At 44.8% G+C, this 27406-nt stretch overlaps 1 protein-coding gene and 1 pseudogene across 13 annotated transcripts in view; one reads left to right on the plus strand and one right to left on the minus strand.

Moving 5' to 3' along the window:
• The window catches only part of TRAK1 (trafficking kinesin protein 1), a 102426-nt gene that overhangs the window by 43273 nt on the left and 31747 nt on the right, over positions 1–27406 (minus strand). For 6 of the 13 annotated variants that reach the window (XM_061196573.1, XM_061196570.1, XM_061196568.1 and 3 more), the window contains exon 1: positions 9953–10156. The exons of 5 other annotated variants lie outside the window; for them this stretch is intronic. In XM_061196573.1, coding sequence (XP_061052556.1) covers positions 9953–10064 — 112 coding nt within the window. In that variant the 5' untranslated portion in view covers positions 10065–10156. Of the gene's footprint in view, positions 1–9952; positions 10157–18140; positions 18293–27406 lie in introns of those variants that run through there. 2 more of the 13 variants (XM_061196578.1, XM_061196579.1) reach the window with 2 other exon arrangements.
• On the plus strand, positions 22578–23104 carry LOC133094638 (hypoxanthine-guanine phosphoribosyltransferase-like; annotated as a pseudogene).

The raw sequence follows: 27406 nt of genomic DNA on the forward strand, positions 1-27406 counted from the left end.
GTTCCCCGGTTCCAGAGAAAAGATTCAAGCTGTGGGGTGAGGGGGCAGGGGTCTACTATTCACTGCAAAGCCTTGATGCTGCGTGTGTGTGTGTGTGTGTGTGTGTGTGTGTGTGTGCGTGCGTGCATATATGCACGTGCACACTCGGGGGTGGCGCTGAGGGCAGGGCGCTGGAGTGGAAAGGGGTCTGGCCTCATATACGGTCAACAAACCAAAGTGGGTCAGCAGCACATCAACTGAGGTATGAACCGTCAGAAAGATCCAGAGGATCTCGAACCCACTCACTGTGCAGACCCAACTACGTGGATAGACTGGGTCCTTCCCAAAGCAGCTCTTGGTATAATTATTAAACAGCCTAAGCTGATAATTGCATAATGGCACACAGCCCCCTCTTCCCCAAATGGCCTAAATTCGAAGGCTTTGCAACCGGTTTCCAAACCATGAAAACCAGGGTGACAGATTTTTTTTTTTTAATCCACACTCCCACCCCATACCCTCACATATGGTATTTCATGACATATGCCATTTGCTTAAGAGGCCTTAAGAGGCTGTCTGCAGGCCACTTTAGGACTGTGTTCTTCCACTGGAGAAAAAGGGTGTGCACTGAAAGAAGGCTTTAGTCACCAGAAAAATCTCAGGGTTGTTTTATTTTAAATCAATGGCAGGGAATCGATTTGTAGTCCAAATACCATGAAGGTAGCATGGGTTTTATTCTGAGGAGGAAGGAGTGAAAGCAAATGGATTTAGGGCCAAAGTGTAAAATTTTTTGAAACCAGCCACTTAGGGGCTAAATAATAACTTGTTAGTAACTCCTCATAACTAAGACTCTAGAAAATCATTCTTTTAAGCGTAGAGGACTTAGTCAGCTTTCGCAACAACCCACTTGCAGTCACAGCGCATGCAAGGCCTTTGGGAACTGAAGTGTATTGCTAAACCAAACTCAGTAGCGTTACTAATGGCTAACTGCAACTGGAGAGCAATAGGTCTCTGAATATTTTATAAATCCAAGTAGAGATCATCCTAGTGGGTGAGCGCAGAGAAATCTGATCTGTTGGAATGATTTTCTAGCTTAAGGAGGAGACCTGAAATCTGGTTCCAAATCTGAAACCCTCCCAACACAGGGCCCTCAGAGCTGGGGGCTGGTGGGATGAGGAGGGGTTCCTTTGCTGGCCTCTCCTCCAACTAGTGCTTTATGGCAGGAACCCTCCAGCCACTGGAGACAGCACTGCCTCAGGCATTTTCCTTCCCTTCCCACAAGGAAAAGCAAGGGAGATGTACAGGGTTGGTTTGAACCAGAATTTAATTTAACGGAGATGGAGTCCAGCTCAAATTGCTCTAAATAGATCATCAGCTCGAGGTCACAAGAAATCCTTAAGTGGAGATTCCTGTGCCTCGGACAGGAGTTGGTTTTCATGCTGCACAGCTGTGATGCTCTGCAACGGTGCAGACAAGACCCGGGAGCCCTCTAGCCAGCTCCCTCCAGGAGAGTATGGCGTCCCCTGTCATCTACCGGCAGGTACAAAGGCCTCTGTGTTGAAGCTTGTGCTGCGACTCTAGGGCCAGCTAATGTCCCCCTTGCTCTCCTCAAAGGACCAAGTCCTCTGCTTTCCTGGAAAAAAAGACAACCAGGCTACATTTTAAACTAATCTTGGTTCTATGTTACCCTAACGTAAGAGAACAAGATTCAGAGCAGCTTTCTGCTCTGGGTGGGATTGTATTAAACGGAAATTACACTTATATTTTTAAAGCTATTTTTTTGAATTGAGATCACTGTAGTTAATCATGTGTAGATAATCAGATGCAGATGTCAGAAATAACACAGAGATCCCATATACCCTGTAAGTTTCACCCAATAGTAACATTTTGTAACATTATATTCACAACCAGGGTACTGACATTGCTACAATCCAGGAATCTTACTCGGATTTCCCCATTTTACTTGAACGCGCACGCGAGCGTGCGTGTGCGTGTGTGTGTGTGTGAATATTAAGCTCTAATGATGTTATCGCCTGTGTAGTGTCTCGTATCCCCCAGCACAAGGACCCCTTGTGTTGCCCTTTTATAAAGCTAATTGTAGAAATATTTAACATGCTTTAACAATTGAACCCAATAAAACGTACACCTGGGCCAGGGTTTTTTCCAGCATTAACCAGTCAGGCACATAGTGTCACCACGTACACTTGTGGTGGAGGCTTGGGGTGCAGAAGATGCAGGCAGAACCTCCGGGAGGTTCTGAGGTCTTTGACAGAGCCCACCTACAGAAGTCAGAGGCAGAAATGAAAAACTCCTATGGTAGCATGTGCACTATTATTCCAGTTATGTTTTCAAAATACATATGATCTCACCGGTGGGGGGGTGTACAGATTTATAATACACAGAAGAAAACAGCAAAGCCATTAAAAACACTGAAATTTGGATAGAATTACCAATTTTAATATTCTTTTTTGTGCTTAAAAAATTTTTTTTGTAGTGACCATGCACTGATGGGGAAAACATTACTTAAAATATTTTTCAAAAAATATGCAGTTGACTACAATAGAGGGTCCTCCCTGAGGTAACTTTTAAGAGAAATTAGTAGCAGCAGCAGCCTACTTTTACCAAGCACGCTGACTACAGCCTGGCCTTGTTCTTAGCCCTCTAGATGGATTATATCATTTATTCCTCAGAGCAATAAATACTACAGGGTAGGCACTCACATTAACCTCATTTTACAAATGAGAAACTGAGGCCCAGAGAGGTTAACTAACTCATCCAATGTCACACAGCTAGCAAATGGCGAATTTCAAAATAAGAGGAGACTCCTAGCAGGGGCAGCAGCTAACATTTATGGAGGCCCTGCTATGTCCGGGGATTTAATGTGCTTCTTTCGTTTACTCCTCAGAACAATCTTGCAGGGTAGGCGCTGTTATGATGACTGCTCCACGGATGAGGAAACTGAAGCTCAGAGAAGTTAAGGACCCGACCAAGGTCACAGCAAATGAGGTTGCATATGGCGGGGACTGAACTGAGGCCAGTCTGGCTCCTGAACTAAACTAGGGAGCCACAAAGAACGCAAGGGCAAGGCTGAGGTCAGCACTAATCAACAAAGTTTAAGAAGCACAAAGAAAGCAAAAAGCATCTGTGGTGTAGGTCAGATCCCTGCCTCTGGGGCCCTGAGGCTCAGGTTTTCATAGGAGACTCTACCAAGGTCATGAGGCCCTGGGCAAACTCCTGTAATTGTGTGTCTTGGGTTTCTCTTCCGAGACATGAGGAATAACAAATGACTCTTTAAACAGTAAGACAAGCACAAGCTGCACTTTTCAAGCACCAGTTTTCTATATTCTCAATCTAAAATAAACCGTCTCAAGTTTCTCTCTCCAGGAGAACAGTATTTCAAATAGAAGTTCCACTTCTGACCACGGGAACTCTACCAAATAAATCTACTTCCCCGCAAAAGGTGTCCAAAACAAACAAAAATGTTATGCTCAGTAAAAGCTAGACATAAAAGACCATCTATTATATGACTCCATTCATATTAAGTATCCAGCATAGGCAACTTAGAGAGACAGAAAGCAGATCAGTGGTTCCCTGAGCTTAGGAGTAGGAATGGGGATTAACTGTATGTAACAGGCATGAAGGATCTTATGGGAGGGAGATGTGTGTTCCAAAACTGAATTATGGTGATGGTTGCCAACTCAGTAAATTTACTAAAAAACACGAAATTGTTCACTTAAAATGGGCGAATTTTACAGTATGTAAATTATACCTCAATATTTTAAGTTACCACCAAATACCATGCAAGCAAGCATCCCAGAACTACCTATGCCATATTCCAGCCACGTCCCCATAACATGACAAGGTAAACACATTCTTTCATGATCTCATGATGGAGCCTTCCTCCGGCCACAAGAATGTTCTCAGACAGCAAAACTGTTTAGGAGTAGCAAATCATCCATTCGAAAAATCAGCACTGATGAATGGCACATAAATGTACTAATCTATCCCACACAGACTAGACTAATTTTATTTTTTATTTTATTTATTTATTATGTATTTATTTTTTATTGGAGTATAACTGCTTTACAATGTTGGGTTAGTTTCTGCTGTACAATGAAGTGAATCAGCTCTATGTATACATATATCCTCTCCCTCGTGGACCTCCCTCCCACCCTCCCCCATCCCACCCATCTAAGTCATCATAGAGCACCGAGGTGAGCTTCCTGTGCTTTATAGCAGGTTCCCACTAGCGATCTATTTTACACAGAGATAGTTGTCATAAATATTTGCTCAGATGGCAGAAGAATTTCATGATACGTCCATAAGAAAACTGAGAGCCAGCTCTCTCTAGTTTTACTCTTCCACCCTTCTCCCAAGTTACAGCCACTTCTTGGAGATTCAGCCATGCCCTTCCTTTGCCTGTTGCCCTTCAATATCTATCTTCAAAATAATTTAGACTTGGCCCCGAAGTCCAAGTGTATTAACTACTAAGACCCATAAGACACACATGATTTGGCTTAAAAAACAAATAAGACCTAACTATTTTCATGCAGCCCTTGAAGTGTGTACAGGAATAGGGTGAGGCCCACAGTACCTGGTAATAAAAAACAATGCTCATTTGTCAGTAATTAGAACAAAACGAAAAAAGGCACAACAAATGCTTTGTATTCTTGTTTAAATGGCTTCATGTCAAAAATGGCCAGAAGCATAACGAACCTAATTCTTACGAATGTCCCATGTCCCTTCCCACCTGTATTGTACAGGCTCACTTTCCCTTGCCAGGGTAGTCTGAGAGCAGGGCACCAACGCAAGTTACTGAAGAGGCCGGGAAGAAGAAAGGAAGTAACTATTAAGTATTTACAACATGCTAACTGCTACCATGGGCATTTTACAAATATTATTTCACTTAAAGCCCAGAACAACCCGATGACACAAATATGACCCCCATGAAACACTATGAGACAGAGAGAAGGGCCAAGTGACTCGTCCAAAGCCAGACAGGACATAACCATGTACTTGAACCTGGTCTGTTGGGTGCTATAACCATCCACCCTTCCCTAGCCTTGAACACTCAGAGTTGACCTATGGTGGCCATTCATCACCAGAGTATTTAATGAAGACCTCCTTGGTGATGATCAAGTGGCTCACTTATGGACCGCTCACTGTGTGCCCAGCGCTCTGCTAAGTGCTAGATGTCTAAGTGCTGGATGTAGACCCCTCCTTCAGGGTCTATGCTCATCCTAGGAAGAAAGTACTACTATTACCCACATTTTAGACATGAAACTGCACAAGGTCACAGAGCTATAATGAGAGGGTCTGATTCTATTTGACCCCCAAGTTGGGGCTCTTAACCACAGCTGAGTAAACACATGAATCCTACCCTCGAGGACTTCGAGGCCTAATTGAGAAGGTCAGACACATGTATAAATTAGTATGGAACAAGCAGGAAGTGCCAGGTGAGAAATGCTCTTGGGGAGTTCAGACACAAGACGGCTGGGGACTGGGGGACAGGTGCCCCAAGTGGGCAGAGCAGTAAGGGGACCCCAAAATGCACAGACTGTGGGTCAGCTTTGCCCATGGCCAGCCCTGGGGTGATGCTGGCACCCCCACCCCAGAAAGAGAACCACCCTGAACAAGGCACATCACCAGAGGCCTGCGTGGAGTAGCCATGGATACGAACAAACAAACCGCAGGCTGAAACCAAGGTGATGAAAACCATGGGCAGAGAGACCTTTGTAACATTGCTGAGGTCAGTGCTGATAAGCTAGGCCAGCTCCTTTCTCTAACGTGACCCTACAGGAGAGAGTCCTACAAAGCAGTGCTGCTGGCCACGCTCAATCAATACAGACCGCAGGGCCCAGGCCTGACGGCTCTTTTCCTGGGGTGGACATTCCCACCCCACAAGACATCACAACCACCAGCAGGACTCGGCACCGTTCCGCACATGGCCCAGCCTTCCCCCTGCAGCCCAGGATGTCCCTCTCCAACTGGAGGAATGAGCTCCATTTGCTTCACCTTGGAACCAGCTGGAGAATTTGGACATGTGACGTTGGCCATCGTTTTCATCTCAGCTTTTGCAGATGATAATTACTGGTTAGTGCTCAGCACCTGAAAACTGCCCTTTGTGCAAAAGACTGACAGCAGCCGCCTCTGAGGAGGGGACGTGCGCTGTTCCGCAGTCTCAGGGCTCAGTAAACCCCAGACCGTGCCACATGATCTTTTCAAATCCTGCCACCCGAAGGCAATCCTGAATGACGCCTGCCAGGAACTGAGTGACCAAGCTTGCAATTGGGTAACAGCCTCAGAAGCGTCCAGGTGAAAAAACATTACATAGTCGGGCTTCTTTAGGCCTCTCCTTGAGAAAGCGGAGGGAAACTGCCATGCAACAAACCACAAGGGAGTGATGACAAAACTCCACTCTTCACCAGTGTTTTCCTGGTACAGGTGCCGCCACTCGGGCACAGAGGGGTTGTGACCACCATGTCACTCAGCAGCACTGTGATTCCCCCCTGCTCCAGCTCATCCTGAGCAGGCGGGATGGGGGAAAACAAGCAAAGCCCGTCTTCAAGAACACCACTCAGTAAGAAATCACTTGAGATCAACTCAGTTTCTGCACAACGCAAGCCTCCAGTGACCAGAAGACACAGAGCCCAGGTATTTTCTCTCCTGATGACAGAGAGAGCCATGCTGCCTCTGACAGCTGTGTGAGCCAAGCAAGCTGCTTCTCTGGGTGCCTTGTGGGTTATGAGGATGACATGAAGTAATGGGAGGCAAGGGCCCGAGGCTCTACTAGCTGAGAGCCTGGGTGTGGCGGAGGGCAGACCCCAAGGCGGGGCAATGGCCCTGCTCTGTGCTTGTGGCCCTGGGACTCTGGACAACATACCTGAGCCTCAGTCTCTTTGAGTGCAAAATGGGAGTAAGCCTTATTTCAAAGGCTGTTTTGAAGATTAAATGGGTGACACTGGGAAGTGCCTATCACCCCCACAAGGTGACCTGGGAGGGAACAACAAATGTCTCCTGTATCCATGGCTAACAATATGAGTGTTACCCCAAACTGATCTTGTCCTTCAGTTTTCAATCAGAAGTATCTCTTTTAGAACCGTTAATGGTGTAGAAAACCACCTAAATCACCTCAGAATCCAGGGAACATGGTTACCTCCACGTCTTGCACATATTCTCACTATTCACAGGGTCAGAAGAAAACAGGGTCCCGCCCAGTGAACACCCTGCTCTGGGATACAGGTCAGGCTTCCAGCAAAACTGGACACACAAACCAAGCCTTCCAAACCAAACCTCTGTCTTCCTGATCTACGCCACAGACTTCCTTCAGGCCGGGAACAAGTCTAGTGAATTTCAATTTACAAAGAAAACTAAGCATGTTGACAATGAAGTCTAGTTGGCCTTCCATATCCATGGGTTCTACATATGCAGATTCAACTAACCCCCGATTGAAAATATTCAGAAAAGAGAAAATTCCAGAAAATTCCAAAAAGCAAAACTTGAATTTGCTGCACTGGCAACTATTTACATAGCATTTACATTGTATTAGGTATCATGTGTAATCTAGAGACGATTTAACATATACGGGAGGATGTGTGTAGGTTATATGCAGATACTATGCCATTTTATATAAGGGACTTGAGCATCCATGGGTTTTGGTATCCAAGGGGATCCTGGAAACAATCCCCTGCAGATACCGAGGGTCAATTGTATCTTTCTTTTGCAGTTACTGTCCTGAAAATATTATTTTCACCTTCAAGACAGCTAAAAAAATTTTTATTACAGAGAGGAGGGAAATTGGATGGGAACAAAGAAGAGGCAAGGAAGAGAAATGTAACAGTCTATCTTAAGACGGCAAATACAGAGCCGGTTCCACCCCCCCCCCCGCCCCCCGACCCCTACCATCGAATGTGATCACAAAGTAGAGACCCTGTCATCTGTGAGATGTGGACCAGCACAGGACCAGGTGCACTGGAATCACCCAGAAGGTGTGTTAAAACCCAGACTGCTGGGTCCCACCCCAGCATGTCTGACTCAGCAGGTCTAGGGCGGGGCCCAAGAATGTGCATTTCTAACCCGTTCCCAGGCGATGCTGCTGCTGCTGTGTAGGGACCCTACCTTGAGAACTGCTAGCACAGTATCTAAAAGCAGTCTATGTAGGGCCCTAGAGCCAGTCTATGTAGGTTGAAATCACCTATGAGCTGTGTAACTTTAAACGAGTTGCTGAAGCTCCCTCTTATAAGTCTATGAAATGGAAAATTATAACAGTACTTAACCTCCTATGGTTATTTTAAAGATTAAATGCATGAATCCACTTAAAGTACTTGGAATGGTGCCTGACACATAGCAAGTACATACTAAACATTGGCTATCATCATCATTATCATCTGGCTATCAGTTCAAAAAAAAAGGTTCAAAATATATAGATATGTGAAATATGTACATAAAATACGTGCAATATGATTTTTCTTCTCTTGACGAGGATCTATGATACTGCTCTAGAACCTAGTAAAACCTTTCATTTTAGAATCATATGGTTCAATAATTGATTTTAAAAATGATCTTACGATGCTTTTAGGCAGCAGCTCATCTCATACTTTAATGTGCATAGGAATCCCCTGAAGGTCTTGTTAAAATGCAGATTCTGACCCAGTAGGTCTGGGGTGGGGCCTGGGAGTCTGCATTTCTGACAAGCTCCCAGGTGATGTGGGTACCCAGGATGCACGCCGAGCGGCCCAGCTTCAAGGGACACAAGCTGATCCAGTGAAATCTGGGCTGGCCCTAGTTCTGTAACAGCAGATGGAGGCCTTTCTCTTGATCACTTCCAGGAACCCAACAAATGCACAGTCCCAATTGGTCTTTCACTCCTCTCTCCTTTCGCCTCCACCATCTCTTTCATGAAAGGACCAGACAGGGGGTGCCAGGTTTCAGCACTGCTCTCCCCCTTTCTCCAATTAAACACTTTTAACTGTCCTATAGGTGAAGTGTTAATATTCTCAGGGCAGTAACCTCAAAAGAAGAACACTTTCAGTATATAGCCAATTATAAACCATTTAAAAAATAAAAAGTTATTCTGAGACATGAAAACAGGCCGTCACAGAGCAGAATTTTGAAAAAGTTTTCTGATTGCTTTTACTCAAGACCTAAAGAACTTCCTGCAGTCACCCTTTAAACATTCTATTTCACAACACCCCCCAAAAAAATCCCTTTTTCTGGGCTGTGAGTGAAAGCCCCAAAAGCCCAATTAGGAAACTCACACTCAGCATTTGGGTGTATCTTTATTTAAAACCCTCCCCTCTCTTCTCCAAAAGCAGCACCCCTCTGATACAGCCTGGTGGTGAGTTCCCAGGTAATTTCAATGTCAGCCCTTGTACTTTTCTATTTGAAATATTTCTAAACTTTTTTAAAATCCCTATTTCAAATTGGTGATTAATAATTTTTTAAAATAAACAATTTCCTAAAGTAAACAAAAACATATTATTTAATAATGACTCAGTTTCTTGTCCATTAACCCACCAAAAGCCATTCAGTCAGAAGAAAACAATGAAAACTCTAAAAACAGAGTGCTGGAATGCCATAAAGTGTGTGCATGTCGGGGGACTACTGACGTTTGCAAAAAGTATGAATTTCAAAGACCTCGGTTAAGCAACAGAAGCTAGACAAAATAATACACACTGTTTGATTCCATTTACATACATCGAAAACAGGCAAAACAAATCTAAGGTGATACAAGTCAGGACAGTGGTTTCCCAGGAAGGAGGTGTAAACTAGAAAGAAAGGGGGGCAAGGGGACTTCCCAGGATGCTGGAAACGCAGCTTCTCTCCTGGCGGCTTTACATTCACCACGTAAGACGTGTGTACTTGACCTTATACCCCACTACGAAAATAAAAGACTGCTGTGAGATCAGTGAAACAGCCAGACCTACATAGACACTAAGAGGGAAAGGATCAGACTGGCGCAAAGAACAGAATTTACCCTCCTCCAAGAGGTCCAGGGTTTCAGGCTGCTTGTGGATGGGCTTCCTCTCTTCACCCTGGCAGTCATACTCAAGATATTCTTCTTCTCCTCCCACATCTCTTAGGGACATTGCTGAAGTCACCCCAAAGCCAAAACATCACCCTAAGGAGCGGTCCTTGAAGGAGCTCCTGGCTGCCCTCCCGGAGGAGGCACTGGGGCCGGGGCTCCCCGGGGCGCACGCTGGGCCTTGGCTGGGGCCACGGACATGACCCGGCTCAGCTGAAGTGGACGGTGTGCACAGGGCCACTGGCCCATCGTCACCCAGGAGACCCGGAAGGGGGTGGCTCCCACAGAAGGAGGCGGGGCGGAGGGGGGAGAAGCACCTATCGGAATGGGAAAGCCCTGCCCAGCCCTGGGGTGGCCCTAACGGGTGCTCTGGAGTCAGACAGGAGGCGAGCAGGCAGGTGCACGGCCTTGGGCCAGCTCTCTGCATCCAGATTCTTCTTCCGCTTTTGCTCCCCCAGAAGCAATGAGGAATGGTAGCTTCCTGGAAGTTTCGCTGCAACTGCACAGGGCAATACCATCCATGCCTCAAGCAGGCACACCTGTCTAAAGGTGGAGCTCTGGCGGAGGAGGTGCCCTGGCGACTGATTGCCCAGTTCCCTCAGATGAGAGAGTTCCTGTGGGCGTGCCTCAAAAGTTGAGACAAATCTGACTGTGACAACAGCATGACACAGGGCTGAAGAGGGAAGGAAAAGATCATTCTGGTTTCTAGCAAGAGGAAAAGAAAAAACTGCAGTAAGCACTCCTTGTATTAAGCTTACTTCATCCCAGTTTTTCTTTGGTAATAATACATTGCATTTGCTCTTTTTTTTCTTTTTTTTTTTGCATTTGCTCTTTTTTAAACTGCGTTTTGTAAATCCCACTCTCACCCTACATCTGTGTATTCACAGCCAAATTTATAAAGATCTTTCCTAATTGCAGGATAAGGGGGAAAAATCTACAGCCTAATAGTTTGCAAAGTTGCCTGAAAAAAGAATCAAGTTTTATTGCACATCTCACTACCAATTCCTCTACACTGTTTGATTTTGCCTGTAACAGTGAAATGGCAGGTCCTTCCATCAAACCCACTGAAAGATGGCCTGAAGCACTGGTGTCTCAGAGAATCATGGCACATTCTACAATTCCTGTGCTTCAGCCACCTCCCTGCTACACTGTGGCAGGTCTCCCTGCTCCTAAAAGCTATACCAGGAGGCCTAAACCACTTCTCTGCCCAGTCACCCCCCTCAGGTAACCAAGGGGGCCTTTAGCAGAGGCCAGATTGTCAGCAAGAATTCTCTGCACAAGTTCAGGAACTAGGTCTCATCCATCTTTAAATCCTTAGGGCTGCAGATCCTGCTAAGGCGGCTAAAAATGTCTGCTAAACTGAATCGCTACCTCCATAAAAACAAATAGAAGACCATAGACCAGTGCCTATAAATAGAAAACCAGAATAGAATAAAGATTTTATTAAGAAATTAACACCTAGAGACATACTCATTGCCAGGTTACTTTTCTGGAACCTGAAAATGATTGCTACATTTTAGGATGTTAAAAATGTGTTCTTTGTAAAGAGTAGGGTCAGGCTTCCCTGGTGGCGCAGTGGTTGAGAATCTGCCTGCCAATGCAGGGGACACGGGTTCAAGCCCTGGTCTGGGAAGATCCCACATGCCGCGGAGCAACTAGGCCCGTGAGCCACAATTACTGAGCCTGCGCGTCTGGAGCCTGTGCTCCACAACAAGAGAGGCCGCGATAGTGAGAGGCCCGCGCACCGCGATGAAGAGTGGCCCCCACTTGCCGCATCTAGAGAAAGCCCTCGCACAGAAACGAAGACCCAGCACAGCCATAAATAAATAAATAAATAAAAATAAAAATAAAAATAAAAATAAAGTAGGGTCAGTAGAAATTCAGTAGCAGGGAGTTCAAAATCACATTTTGAAAATCTTCATAAGCTTTAAATACAATGTTTATAAAGGCAGACACTCAGGGGAAAAAAATCGTTCTTTAATCTCAGTAAACATTATCAAATTGGGGCTTGTTAATTCAATGCAAATGACAGTGAGTCTGAAGCTCTGGGAGGGGAGGGAGGGAGAAAGCTCCACTTTGTGCATTATTCATTCAGCGAGTATCAGATTAACTATAAGATGTGCAGGCTAGTGGGAGGCGCTATAGTATATATAAATGGGAAAAAAAAGCTGATTTCATATATTTGAAAATACTTTTAAGTGATTTTACTCATAACCAGTTGGTTATACTCATCTTTTAACTCAATTCTAGGCTACCTTTAGCAAATGATGTTCAAGTCTCTATATATTATATAATTAAAATATATATACATGTAAATTAAAAGATAAATTTAGGACATGGCATTGTGAACACAAGACCATCCTAGCCTCCCCATGTCACCCCATTTCTCTCAGTTCTCTCATTCTTCAGGGTACTCCCCACCCCAAACCCTTCCTCCTTCCCTCCCTCCCTCTGCAGGGGTGTGAGGGAATTCTCCAACCTCATCCACATCTGCATTCACTTCAAGGTTAAAAGCAGAGATGGGACAAAGTGCACCTTCTCTGAGAGAACAGTTTTCCAAAAGTCAAAGCAGAACAGACTCCTAAAGACCAGCAAGGAAGCCCAGGAATCCCTGTGCCAGGTGACGGATGGACCATGGGACATGGACATGGGAGGTGGAGCTGAGGGTGGCCCAGCTCACCCCGGACAGTCAAGCAGCCGCAGTGTGTGCTGTCCCAGAGGTAAGGACAAAATCGTGGCCCAGCGCAGGGGGGCAGGGCGTGGGTTCTGACCCATGTCCGGGAACGTTCAAGGCCACAGAAGGCGCCAGTCAGAGGGAGCTCTTCCTGTGAGTGTCCTCTCCAGATTTATTCTACACACCCCACAGAAGTCATCTTCCCGAAGCTCCACCCTCCGCTGTCCAAAGAGTGGTCACGAGCCACTAGGGCTATTTACATTGACATCTCTATTGATTAAAATTAAATAAAATCCAAAATTCAGTGGCAGGAGCCAAATTTCAGACGCTCCGTAGCCACATCGGGCTAGTGGCTGCCAAACTGGACAGCACAGAACGTTTCCATCATCACAGAAAGTCCCACTGGACAGGCACGCCCAAGGATGCCTGCCCCTCGTCTTCAGACATGAGCTTGATGCTCCCCAGCCTCCTTGGCCTGCTTTTCCCCTGCAACCTGTTCCTGCTGACCCCCCTCACCCTCTGCCAAGAGTCTCCTTCCCCTCTCTATCCCATGCATCCTGCTCTCCACGAGCCTCCCTGTACTTTTACTTCTCTGCCTATACAGAGCAGGGTGGCCCGTCACTGAGGGTCACTTCCCCAAGGCCCTTACTTATGCTATTTTAAAAAAAATAAATGAGAAACACAAAGCTCTGAAAACTTGGGCTCTAAGCTCCCTCTGGCCCTCTCATCAGTTCTCTAGTCCTCCGCTTCTACATCTGAGGGAGGACATTATCTCTGCTTTACCAAAGTTGCTGATAAAAATGTACAGCTACGTCATACATTTACATTCAGTTCTTTTTTTTTTTTTTTAAATCATCTTAACAGCCATTCAGAAGACTGCTGAGTCTGGAAAGGGAAAGTCAGCCTCTACCTCCAATGGTGCATCCCACAATAAACACACATGAAAAATGGGGCCTGTTTACATGTCTGAACACAAGCGAAGGAAAGTTAGAAAATCATCTCAAAAGTCTAGTAACAGTTTTTCAATTAATGCTTAAAATACCTCTGATAAAACTTCACTCGCAAACCAGCCACCCTGACCCTGGGTGACATTTTAGAGGTCACTGCAGTCAGGGAACAGCACACGTGCGACCTGTGCGTAATGCCGTGGATTTTCATTAAGGAATAAGAAGTCCTAAAAACAACCACTGCACAATCTGCCTGAGTGTCCCCATTTATAAAATCAGTATGAACTAGACCACCTCCCGCTGTGACATTCAAACCTATAATGTTGTAAAAGGGGACACGAGGGTGGATGATTACAAAAGAGACCGCAGCGAGAAACAGGTGGTCCAGATACTATACCTTTTTTTTTTTTCTGTCTGCGCTGCACAGCTTGTGGGATCTTAGTTCCCCGACCAGGGACTGGACCTGCGAACTCAGCATGAAAGCATGGAGTCCTAACCACTGGACCGCCAGGGAATCCCCAAGATACTATACCTTGTTCAAAATACCAGTTACCTTTTGAAAGGGATTTTTAAAAAGAACTTAATAACTAGTACTATTTCTGAAAAAATAAAATTAAGCACTGGCCTGGCACTTTGCCGATCACAAAGAGCTTTTACTTTATTTACACGCTTTACCCTCCTTCGCAATGGTTCTGGCCAACGTGGTTATCCCCATTTGCCAGATGAGAAAGCTGGGTTGACAGAGGCTCACTGGGGTCCCAGGATGTACCAAACCATTGGTAAAAAGAAACAACAGGCCCCAAATGGAGTCGCTTGCGCTAAGCCCCAGGGCAGCCAACCAAGACTTAATACCTGACCTAATTGCAGCTTCAGCCTCTCCCAGGAATGGAGTCTTAACCAGTCGGTCTGGAATTTCCCGGTCAGCAGTAATGAGGTAATCTGCCTGATAGACCCCATCCATCCCCCAAAGAAAGAGAGAGAATCTGCTTTTTCCCTGTCCCTGCTCCCGTCTGTCTATAAAAGCCTTCCATTTTATACACCTCCTCAGAGCTCCTTTCTACTTGCTAGACGGGATGCTGCTCGATTCATGAATCGCTGAAGAAAGCCAATTTGATCTTTATATTTATCCGTTGAATTTTGCTTTTTAACATCACACAGCCATGCAGAATGCAAAACAGGCCCCAAAGGCAGACTCCAAGCCAGCACTCTTTTCTGGCATTCTACCTATTTCTAGAATAATTACAAAAGTGCACTCCATTTCTTGAACTTAGGGACATATACTTGAACCCAAGCCTTTCTGAAAATTAAAAAAGCCTCACACTCTTTATAAGCATACTTTTTTTAAGTGACCAGTGTAGCCAAGAAACAACATAGGATTTCGTGACAGACATAAAGAATTATCTTCCAGACCCCTGTGCCCAGGGATGGTCTCCACTCACACTGGCATAGTTTCCCAAACACACCTGATGTAAAGAATCACCGAAAGCGTGCACTAAAGATTCAGATTTCTCAGGGCCTCTCCTGGTCTGGAGTTAGTCTGGGAATCTGCTTTTTTAATAAGCGAGTGATTGCCATTATTTGCCAGGTTTTAGAGGTTCCTGCAATTAGAGGTGGGACACACCCAACATAGGTAACCAGGACCCTGTTTGACTCTAGAGTTGTTGTTGTTGTTTTTTTAATTTTTATTGGAGTAGAGTTGATTTACAGTGTTGTGTTAGTTTCAGGTGTACAGCAAAGTGACTCAGTTATACATATACATATATCCACTCTTTTTGATGCTAGAGTTTAAACTGTAAACACCGAGTACATGTGTGAAAATTCTGCAAAGACCACTGCTGTACTCTGTTGATCGCTAGCTATTTCAAACCTCTAAAAATTACCTTAAGGTATTGGGCAATCAACCCCTCCAATTTCCTACTACTCTAAGCCCCTGCCCCATACCCCTTGTTTGGGCGGTAGTGGGGGACACAGAGTATTAGACTCCACAACTAAAACTGATTAAGGGGGAAGGATACAATCAGTGGACTGAATAAAGCTCTCCTAAACCTCAAAGAGAAAAGAGAAAAGCAGCCATTTCTTAATTCCACCTTTAAAAGAGGGGTCCCTAATCGTCCTGCAATCTATATTCCCACCCATATATATTACTTTTTTGGTGCTCACCCTGCAATTTAAGTGCGAGTCGGTAACTCTGACATAAATGATGATTTTGCATCTTTTTCAAAACATATGACTCATCTTTTGTTATTAGTATGGAAAGTTCCCTAGAAGTTTCCCTCATTAAAGATTCAAATGGCAAATAATAAGAGAGACAAAGCAACGCTGTGTGTCTAACTCCTACCTGGCCTCCTCACCAGGAAGTTCAGGACCAGGAGATGAAAGGGCTATTCAAAGACTGATTTGCAATTTTAAAGATGCATAAACACAAAGGCAAATTGCCTTCGTTTCCAGACTAACCTGCCCAGGTCAGGAAAGAACCCTAGTTAGACATGTATAAACAAGTAACGACAACATTAGCATATTCTTGAATTCCACCCCCTTTTGTGGGGTTTCCTAAACCAGATTAGTTCTGAGCTTCCATTCCTTTAATTCCCTGCTTTACTTAACTATCTTTAAAACAGGATTACGAAAATGTCAGTTGCCACAGTAAATTCTGTCCCAGTGGCCTTCTCTGCTTCATCCAAATTGGGATGGAGGATAAACGCAAGTATTTTGCTCAACATAATTCCGACAGTAATTGCAATCAACATTTATTTACCCTTGGACAGATGAGCTGCCTCTTCTTCCATTTTCCTTTTCTGCTGGAAGAAGAGAGATCTGGCTGCCTCGGGGCCAAAAGACTCAACTGAGAAATGGCTGGGTAAGAAAATCCTTCTGATAGACAGACACCCAGATAAGAGCAGGCCTCCTCTCACCCTTCAGATTAACCACCGAGAGTGACTGGCTTCATTTCCTCAGACAAGGGTGTAAATAGAGCTGGACGGTGTCGCAATTGGGTCAAGACAGTAGGAAACCTTCCTCCCTCACTTCCAGGATGGCTCCGTGGGAGCCATGGCCACACCCAGTGCATCCCCGGGCTGTGAGACAGGCCCTCTGCTGTAACCAATGCTCCGTGATCCTGTGGTCCATACTTTAAAAAGTTATGGAGGGTTCAGCGAGTCACAAATCACCAAGAAAACTTCAAGAGGTCAATGATGGATTCTGAAAAGAAGCACCCCTATAATTGCCTTCTGGAGTTGGGTAATAGGATGGGAACTTGCTTCAAGAATAATATACCCAAAAGAAAAAAAACTGAGTCATCTTTTCCCCTCACGACCCTGGGAGTTGCCCACCATCATCATTACTCAGGATGTTTAAAGATGCACAGGGACTCAACATGGCAATGTCTTCATCTAATGCTTGGGGATGGTGGGGCTCAGCTAGGGAAGTTTCTCAGCACATTTAAATATCCATCCACCTCCGCTAAGAAAGGCTCTTGGCCCTTTTCCTGCAGCCCATAGTCAAGGCAGAAATCAGCAGATAAAGAGATAATTATGTAGCTCTTAGCTTACTAATGAGGCCAGGTCCCAGCCTGTTACGTCATTCAGGTTAATCAAATGTAGTCACGTTAGAGAGACTGAAACTCCGGATTCAATTAAAAAGCAGTTACCTTACCTATTACTGGCTCGTGTGAGGCTGGGAACGTATCATCACTGGGGGAATGGACCCTCTAAGTATATATATTAATTGTGTCCTTTTTGTGTCTGTCTATGTAAAGGCACAGATTGAGGGTCACTTTAAAGAAGAAATTAAAGACGACAGGTTAACTGTGTCATATACAATTTGATGCCAACACCACAGGAGCCCGAGGCTCCTCCCCTGTGGCCTGAGAATGCACCTCAGTGCCATTTCCTGATGCCTGGAACCTCCTGAGGCCGCTCCAGCCACATAAACTCCACCCAGTCTCCTCTGGAATGTGCCACACCCTCCCTGCACACACAGCGGAGGATACAGGCTCTTCCAGCCCCTCCCAACATCTCCCACCCCCATCTCTGGGAGCCCACAAGGAAAATTCATTTGACTTGTCTGCCAGGTGGGAGGCTGCTTCTGCCTTTTCTCCAGCCTCCCCTGTGCCCCCAGGTCTGGGCTCAGAAAAGGGTGGATTCTCCCAGGGCAGAGGACCACTTCCTGAAAACACTAATCCCTGAACCCTAACGAGGACCACATCTCCACTTGCGCGCGCACGCGCGCACACATACACACGCATCACCCCAGAGAGAATTCAATCCCACTGAAGTGTGATGCTCACAAGCCCAGCACACACCAACAGCACCTCCAAACTGCCAAGGAGCCTCCCACAATCACGAGCCCTGCCCACCTGCTGTCTCCTCCACCACGCCTTCGCAAGGGTCAGAGCCATGCGGTCCTGGTCCCGTGGCCCTCTTTCTGCCCGTCTCCCCAGGAAGATTCCAGGACACCCCCTCCCCCGAAGGAGACAATGGCCCTACACATCCCCGCTCTGTTCTGCAGGAGTCATAATTACCGTCCGAGCATTCTTCATAATACCAGTCTAGTTCATAATAATCCGCTTCGATAAATTTCTGCATAGTCAGTATTCTTGCAGAGGAAAGAATGCACTTCACGGCGCCATCGACGTCAAGTGAAACGCTGCCATGCCTCCCCGCCCTTCCAAAACACTGGGCAGAAGAGCATCCCAAAACACGCCAGAATTAAGCTGTGCATTCTTAATGACAGTCTGGAGCCAAAACAGAAGAGGGGCAGTGAAAAGAAAAATTGTGGAGGGGAGGAGGAGGAGCAGAAAGAAAGGCAATTTGCAGAGCTATCAGAGACCCTGGCAGCCCCACTAATAAAGCGGCACCAGCCAGCAGCCCTGAATGGGAGTAGCCAGAATCGTCCTATCCGGAAGCACAGAAGGTGACGTCAGGGACACACACCACCACCCTGAGGTCTCACTCCAGCCTCGCCTCCCGCTCCCGCTCATCTTTCAATCTCACAGTTGCCATAGAAACAGGCCGGCTCTGAAAAATGATGCAGAGATGGAGGAAATGTCTTCCAAGGATGCTGGGAGCAGGGGCTGAGAGGTGCCACGTTGGCAGAAAGGAGGGTGCAGGTGGAAAAGGGGGGCAGCACCAGGGACCTTACCACCATCGTACCCTCCAACAAATGTCAGCACAAGTTTATTTGCTTAATTCTGGGTCACTACAGAATCTGCATTTGAAAAATGCCACCTTTAACAATCTGCAACCATTACTTCTTTCCTCAACCTGATTTTAAACATTAAGCATTTTTTCTTAAAAATTTTAACCACCACCTAACGGAAATGCAAAATACTTAGAAAATGGAAACGTTTTCATTTAGATACAGTCCTGTTCTCTGCTCGTGCCTTTGCTCAGACTCCTAGAAAAAGAGCCTGCAACACACAAATAGAGGAGAACGCCATTACAAAGGGGCCCGTGCAATATAATAGGCTGTTTTCATGGACATTTATATGTGTAATCAAGGTACAAAAATACACACCAGAAGGAAACAGCCCACCCTCAGGAAGGTGGTTCCCTCTGGGGAAAGAGTGAAGGAATGGGACTTTGAAACTGTACTTATAAATGCATCGGTAACATTTTATTTATATAAAAAAAGTGAAGTTAACATTTATTAGTCCTAAGTGTTTAGCATGTTTGAAATATTTCTTTTAAATGAGTAATGGGATAATTAAACAGATTTTACACTTACTATAAGTTAAACTCACTCCCTAAAGCAGGGTTTCTCAACCACAGCACTATTGACATTTAGGGTCAGATAATTCTTTGTTGCGGGGCGCTGTCCTGGGCATGGCAGGATGTTTAGCAGCATCCCTGGTCTCTACCCATTTAGGTGCCAGAAGCACCACCCTCTCTCTCTGTAGATGTGACATCCAAAAATGTCTCCAGATGCTGCCAAATGACCCATGGGTGCAAAATCTCCCTTGCAAAACCACTGCCCTAAAGCAAAACTACCTACAGAACCTCACCAGCCTGTTAGCCAGGTACTGTAACCATCTGCTGGTGTCAACAGCAACAAGTGTGGCCTTGATTCAGTTTTCCTCTTAACTTTCTACTCAAGACTGTATAATTTGCGAATGAGTAATAGTAAAAGGACTCTTCAACCACTACTGGGAGGGCAAGCTTCTCTCCTTCCACAGTGACCAAACGGGGACAATTTCCCTTTATCCTTCCAATGGCATATGATACCTCAGTGAATGAACTTGGAGGAAAAGGCATCCCTCTAGGGCAGGGCTTCCCAGACTTTAATGAGCATGTGAATTACCTGGAGCTCTTGCTAAAGTGCAGATTCTGATGCAGCAGGTCTGCAGTTGGGCCCAAGATTCTTCTGCATTTCTAACCAGCTCCCACATAATAGCAATGCCGCTGGTTCCCAGACTACACTGGATGGCAAGGCTCTTCAATAGAACAGACAGATTGGGTGGGGGGTAGATTTTACAGTGTGTGTGTGTGTGTGTGTGTGTGTGTGTGTATCTGTCTGTGTGTCTGGTAGAAAATTTAGAGGAAAACTATATAAGTGTGTGTGTGTGTGTGTGTGTGTGTGTGTGTGTGTGTGGCCTCCTCAGATCCCAACTTGGATACACATTTAAAATTTTCTAGGACATTCACCTAATTAAAGTCAGCAGCCAATGATTTTAATTCCTGCTGTAACTGCCCCCATTATCTGAACATATCTCATCTCTCCTTTTGGTCCTTATCATGTCTCTCCCTGGCAATGATGGCACCTCTCAAGAGCCCCACAGCAAACCACCAGGCGACCTCTCAGATGTCATTCCTCATGACAGGTGAGCTGAGGCTGGTGTCCTAAGGTTTTCCGAGACTTTGTTTTTTTAAAGTTCCCCAAGGTGTTTCTAAAAAGATGATTATAGGCCTCATAAATAAACCGATCAACAGTTAACAGGTTCCTCAAAATCAGCATGTTCAACAAGTTCAATCCAATATTCGGGGCGGGGAGAGTCCAATATTAATTTTCAAAATGAAGATGTAATAAAGGAACGGGAAATGCAAACTCCACAAAGCATCATAGAAAAGTTAGATGCAGTTAGAAACCCCTTAAACAAAGGCTTGGCACATTTACCTCACATTGCTATGAATTTCAAAAATATTTTATTCATCCCACATCACCATAAAGGCAAAAATCAATGGATGGATGGATGGATGGTCAACTAATGGCAGGCAGTTTAGCTTCATAGCTAAGAGCAAGGGCTTTTGGAGTTGGGCGGCCTGAAGTTTGGTCCAGGATCCTCATTTCCCATCTCTGTGACCTTCTTAGACACCTGAGTCTTATCTGCTCAACGGGGTGACTGTAATACCTGCCGCACAGATGGGGCGAGGTGTTAATTAATTAACGCATGGCAGAGCACTTAGCACAGTGCCTGGGACAAAGTGAGTTTGCAATAAATGTTAGTTGGGATCATCTTCATCACTCTAATTCCTTAAAAAAGGAAACAAGCCAGTACGAGCAATTAAAAAGAGAGTACAATTTTCTAAGCTGTAATGAGGGAGATGAGGTAGAAACGTCATTTATCAGCTTTTCCCAGCATAATTCATTAGAAGGCATTGAGTTCGCAGTAATGAGCAGGAGTGGCAATCTGGGGGTGGGGTGAGGCCATTTACAAATTACTGAACACAACTTACATCAAATCCGAAGACTGCATATATATACCCAATTGACTTTTTTTTTTAATTTTTTATTTATTTATTTTTTGGCTGCGTTGGGTCTTTGCTGCTGCGCGCGGGCTTTCTCTAGTTGCAGCGAGCGGGGGCTACTACTCGTTGCGGTGCGCGGGTTTCACATTGCGGTGGCTTCTCTTGTTGCGGAGCACGGGCTCTAGGCGCACAGGCTTCAGTAGTTGTGGCGCACGGGCTTAGTTGCTCCGCGGCATGTGGGATCTTCCCAGACCAGGGATGGAGCATGTGTCCCCTGCATTGGCAGGCGGATTCTTAACCACTGCACCACCAGGGAAGTCTCACAATTTACTTTCTTAGAAAATGCGAAAGAAAGCAGAATGTGTATGAATAAGGAAACAGCATCATTTATGGGTGAATTTTATGGGCCTTGAGCAAGTTTTAAATTGAACGTCTATACCAAAACTGCCATGTGATAGGCTCAGAAGGATGCAGTAATCCACCCACAACTCTGCAGAGATGGTTCCAAGGTTAAAATCCAGGTTTCTCTGCTTTCAAATCCACACTTTCCTCCAACATTCCCACGACTCCAGAAAGTTACAGCCCTTCCTTGGCCCAGGCTTACTGCAGCTGAAAAAGCACCTTCTCCTCCAATGTTCCTGGGCTCCCCCCATCACTGCCCCACCCCAGGAGGATCAGGAATCGGGACTGGTCCCAGGAGCAGCCTCAGAGAAGACCGCCTCACTCACCCTCATGTTCACACAACACTATTTAAGAAGTGCTGACTGCACATCAGACAACAGCCCTTTACAGCTCACTCAGCCCTCAGAGCCCTGCTACCTAATACCCCCTCATTGGGCAGACAAGGAAAGGGGGCTCAGAAAGTTGAAGTCACTTGACCAGGATCACTCAGCAAAAACCAAGGCACCAACCAAACCGGGCACCAACCACCTCCAAAGCCTTTTCTGTCAATAATTGAGAAAACAGGCCTGGGCTCTGAGCAGCGGCGGCCAGAGCGCTGGGGCGGGCCGCTTTGCTTTCCCACCGCCTCCCGCCGCGCCTCCGCCTCCTGCTCGGCCCGCCGCCGGCTTCTCCTCCCCAGACGGCCCTCAGCCCGCGCGCCAGCCGGCTCCGTTACGGCGACCCGCAGTCCCAGCGTCGTGATTAGTGATGATGCACCAGGCTATGACCTAGTTTTATTCTGTAGACCTAATCCGTATGCTGAGGATTTGGAAAAGGTGTTTATTCCCCATGGACTAATTATGGACGGGACGGAACGGCTGGCTCGAGATGTGATGAAGGAGATGGGAGGCCATCACATCGTGGCCCTCTGTGTGCTCAAGGGGGGCTATAAATTCTTTGCTGACCTGCTGGATTACATCAAATGAACAGAAATAGTGATAGATCTATTCCTATGACTGTAGATTTCATCAGACTGAAGAGCTACTGTAATGACCAGTCAACAGGTGACATAAAAGTAATTGGTGGAGATGATCTCTCAACTTTAACTGGGAAGAATGTCTTGATTGTTGATGATATAATTGACACTGGCAAAACAATGCAAACCTTGCTTTCCTTGGTCAAGCAGCATAATCCAAAGATGGTCAAGGTTGCAAGCTTGCTGGTGAAAAGGACCCCTCGAAGTGTTGGATATAGACCAGATGTGTTGGATTTGAAATTCCAGACAAGTTTGTTGTAGGATATGCCCTTGACTATAATGAATACTTCAGGGATTTGAATCATGTTTGTGTCATTAGCGAAACTGGAAAAGCAAAATACAAAGCCTAAGATGAGAGTTCAAGTTGAGTTTGGAAACATCTGGAGTCCCACTGAAATCACCACGAAAATTATCAAATGTTCTAGTTCTGTGGCCAGCTGCTTAGTAGAGCTTACTGAATGTATCCTCTAAGAATTTTATCCGTTTTGTATTTTAGAAAGGTCAGTTGCTGCATCCCCGAACTCTTTATTTGCACTATGAGCCTACAGACTATCAGTTCCCTTTGGGTGGATTGTTGTTTGACTTGTGAATGAAAAACCTCTTAAACCACACCACTATTGAATGAAAATATTGACATTGTATCTGTAAGAAACATTTAAAGAGAAGAATATATTAGTTTTTTAATTGGTATTTTAATTTTTATATGTTCAGGAAAGAACAGAAGTGATTGAATATTGTTAATTATACCACTGTGCGTTTAGAAAAGAAGCAGTCAGTTTCATATCAGTGACAGCATTTAGAGGTATTGTTATGTCGGATAAATCATATGTCCTGGAATTATTTCAGTAGGTTTCAGTAGTATTAACTGTATTTTCCCATTTGTTCAGATTATTTCTGGCAAATCTTTGTCAACAGTTCCTTTTAAGTACAGGTCAATAAGTTCTAAAAACCTACCACTTTTTGAAGTCTTCAGTGTAAAAATCCTTAAAATAAAGGCTCTCTCTTTAAAAGAAAAAAAATAATTGAGAAAACATTCAAGGAGTATTTACAAATAAAATTTGAAAGAAAAAAAAAAAGAAGGGGTAGAATTAAAGGAGATAACTCAAGTTGGCATCGCACAGAGAAAACAAATTGAAAAGATATTTTTAAGAACGATATTAAAAATGATCAGGAGAATAAGAGTTAAGTTAAAATTACCAATGTGTCTTTTGTGATGTTAAAAAAAATTCTATAGGCATACCTCAGAGATCCTGCGTTTTTGGTTCCAGACCACCGCTTTCATAAACCAAATATCGCAATAAAGCAAGTCACATGAAATGTTTGGTTTCAAAGTGCATATAAAAGTTATGTTTATACTATATTGTAGTCTATTAAGTGTGCAATAGCATTATGTCTTAAAAATATGTACATACCTTAATTTAAAAATAACTTATTGCTAAAAAAAATGCTAACCATCATCTGAGCCTTCAGCAAGTGGTAATCTTTTGGCAACTGTAACATCAAAGATCACTCATCACATCACCATAACAAACATAATAATAATTTAAACTTTTGAAATATTGAGAGATGTATCAAAATGTGACACAGACACACAAAGTGAGCAAATGCTGTTGGAAAAATGGTGCTGACAGATTTGTTCGTTAAAAAACCTTCAATTTGTAAAAAATGCAGTTATCTGCAAAGCACAATAAAATGAGGTAGGGCTGTATTGCCAGCTCTGTCAAGAAAGCGGCCCAACTAGGACACTATTCCACCCATCCCCAGCACATCAACCTTCTGGTGCCCAGATTTGGGTTAAATCTTAACAGGGCTCCTTGGAGAGTTGCTGATTCCATATCTTGGGGCAGGAAAATTCAAGACAGGCCTGCAGTAGCATGGTGCACAAAAGCAAAAGACCACTCCAAAAGGTCTGGGGTAGAAGTGATAAGGCGTAGGAGCCTGCTTAAAAGGACATCACCAGCCAGCTTGTGATAATTCGAACATCAAAAAGAAAAGCGAGTTAATAACAGTTAAAGGAAACGGGTTGAGTCTGTAAAGGCCACGAATGTCAATGAATATGAAAATAAAAAGGGCAACCAAGTGAACACGGCAACTGATATATTGCCTTAGGGAAAGGGGAAAATAACAGGGAGACATTTTTAATCCATCTTAAGAAGTAGGGGAGGGCGGGTGTGTGTGACTGTTCTGTTTCTGGCACTAATATCTTTTATAAAGCACTGTATGAACATTTCTCTAAGTAGGGTGGCTATGAATAAGCCAACCGCATATGGAATGAGGAGGTAGGTAAAAGAATAGAAAAACCTGATGTTGTGGCCACAACTACCCCCAGGTAGGAGGCGGATCAGATCCTGGGCTGCAAAGTTAGTTATATATTGTCTTTTGTAAGCATTTAAGTGACTCTAATAGATTTGGTCTGCAAAGTTAAGAAGGCTCTAGTTAAATAAACTTGTAATCAAAGTTAAATGTGTAAAAGTATTTAATACAATTTCTAAGTTTCTAATTATTAGTTGTGTGAACACATAAATATTCATATACACATACACAATTTAATATACTCATATGCATATATATATATACATATAAGAATTTTAAAGTTATTCAATACATTTTAAAAATGACTAAATGCTAACAATTTTGGATTAAATTACTACTGATGCAGTTATGAGTTTGCAGATAACTGCAAATTAAGATGAGTTTCTGATCTTAATTTTTTAAAACACTGCCACTACCAGTCACTGAGCTCCTGTGGCAGAAGGCAGGCTGCTAACGAACAGCTTGCTGTCAACTACCCCCTCCCAAACCATCTCCACCTCATTTCAAGCACAGGAAAAGCAGGCACCCATCCCACCTCCAGGGAGAAGGTGGGGACAGAACAAAGGCAGGAGACGGCACCCAACAGAGACCTACAGACTCAAGTGCACCCCAGCCTGGATGTAGTCCTCATTAAAAATCACTCATACATCTGAGAAGGATACAGAGAAGAAACAGAGTTCGCATGTGTTAAATGGTTCCAAGTTTGCTTCCTGCAGCCTGGGAGGGCTGCACAGGGCATCTCACGCCTGGGACCAGAAGGTCATGCAGCAGACGCCACAGGGTTCAAAACACAAACCAGAAGCTCAGAACACAAACCGTACCTCAGAACCACTACGGCCTGAGCCCGTCACCCAGGAGGGGCGGATGGGCTACAAGCTGAGCTGTCATGTCAATTTCCCACCTGAGTCCGTTCCAACTTTGTCTTAGACATGCTGGATTCACATGAAAAGGAAAACGGTCAATCTGTACAGAACTGCTTGCCAAGCATTTTTGTTCTTAAAAGAAAAAGCAAAGATAAATCAGCATTGGAATCTGGAATGATGAGAAAGAGTGAAAGTTGGCAGGTGGCAGGTGACAAAGTAGGCCTAAGGGTCACAGGGTAATCTGCTCACTGGGATAAGTAGCTGGCTGCCCTGCTCACCAGACACTGTGCCCAGGGCTCCTGGTCCCGGTCAGCACCCTGCATGGATGTGGCTGCTTTGGACCTTCAGAGATAAGCTCCTTCAATTCTCCCGGACACCTGGCACCCAGGCCCACGCCTGGAGGGGAATGGCAGGGAGGCGGCACCTTGACCGCGTGTCGCCAACATGTGGGGAGCGATGGTGCAGCCAGAGCTTCTCTGCTTCCACCTTTGACCCTGCAGACCTCTGTGTAGCTAAAAGCAATGAAAATGGGCCCAAGAAAGAACCCGCTCACATAAGGAGGGAGCAAGAGAGGGGAGAAGGCACAATTCCACGGCTCACTCAGGTCCTCACCTGGAAACAAAACTGCCCGAGGTCTTGAGAGCGGCAGAAAGGACACAACCAGTACGTGGGCGTTTACATGAGAGAAACTCACGGCAACTATTTATAAATATAATGTATATATTTTAGTATTATTTTTGTTAGCAAATGATAATGAAAAGTTTTCTCTGGCTATTAGATCCCTTCTCCATCCCCTGTACAACCTCCCCTGACTCCCATCATTTATCTTTCCTTCCTTCTTTCAACCCCACCTACCACAATGTTTGTCAGTGCTCCACATGGCACCCCTCCCGCAAACACACACACACACACACACCCTGTTTTCTCTTAGGTCACCATCTCATATAACTTTTGACCCCTCCCTTTAGAAGTTCAGCATTGTGTGTTATTTATCTCTTTAATTTGCACAGGCTCAGTGCATATTGTGGTGCCTTTATTTTTGTTTCACTTACGATTTTAGTTAGATGAAGGCAATCTTTGGAAGGGGGCAACAAACAAAATGATCTTTCTATTCTATACGCTGTTTTTAATTTTGCTTTGTTTTTACAAAAAAAAGATAAGAAAGGAGAAAAACTTGTTTTTTAATTTGAAGAAGATGCTTTTCCATTTTCTCTTATTTAAGAAGCACTTATTAAGCACCTATTTAATACAAGGCACTGGGCTGAGGACTCTGGCCTATTCGCACATGAAGTGGACATGGGCTGTACAATAATGGTCGGACTAGATCAACGGTCTTTTATTTTCTTGCCGTTGTTTAAATTAAATTTTACAAAATTAAAATGGGACGGGGAGCTGGTTTAACATGCAGGTTCCCAGACCCCATTCACTCCTCCCACACAAGCAAGGTAGACAACTCAGTACAGGATGCCAACGGAGGGCCTCAAGGGCACCTTGTGTTGGCCCAACCTGG

The sequence above is a fragment of the Eubalaena glacialis genome, chromosome 7, assembly GCF_028564815.1.
Source record: "Eubalaena glacialis isolate mEubGla1 chromosome 7, mEubGla1.1.hap2.+ XY, whole genome shotgun sequence".
NCBI classification, from domain to species: Eukaryota; Metazoa; Chordata; class Mammalia; order Artiodactyla; family Balaenidae; genus Eubalaena; species Eubalaena glacialis.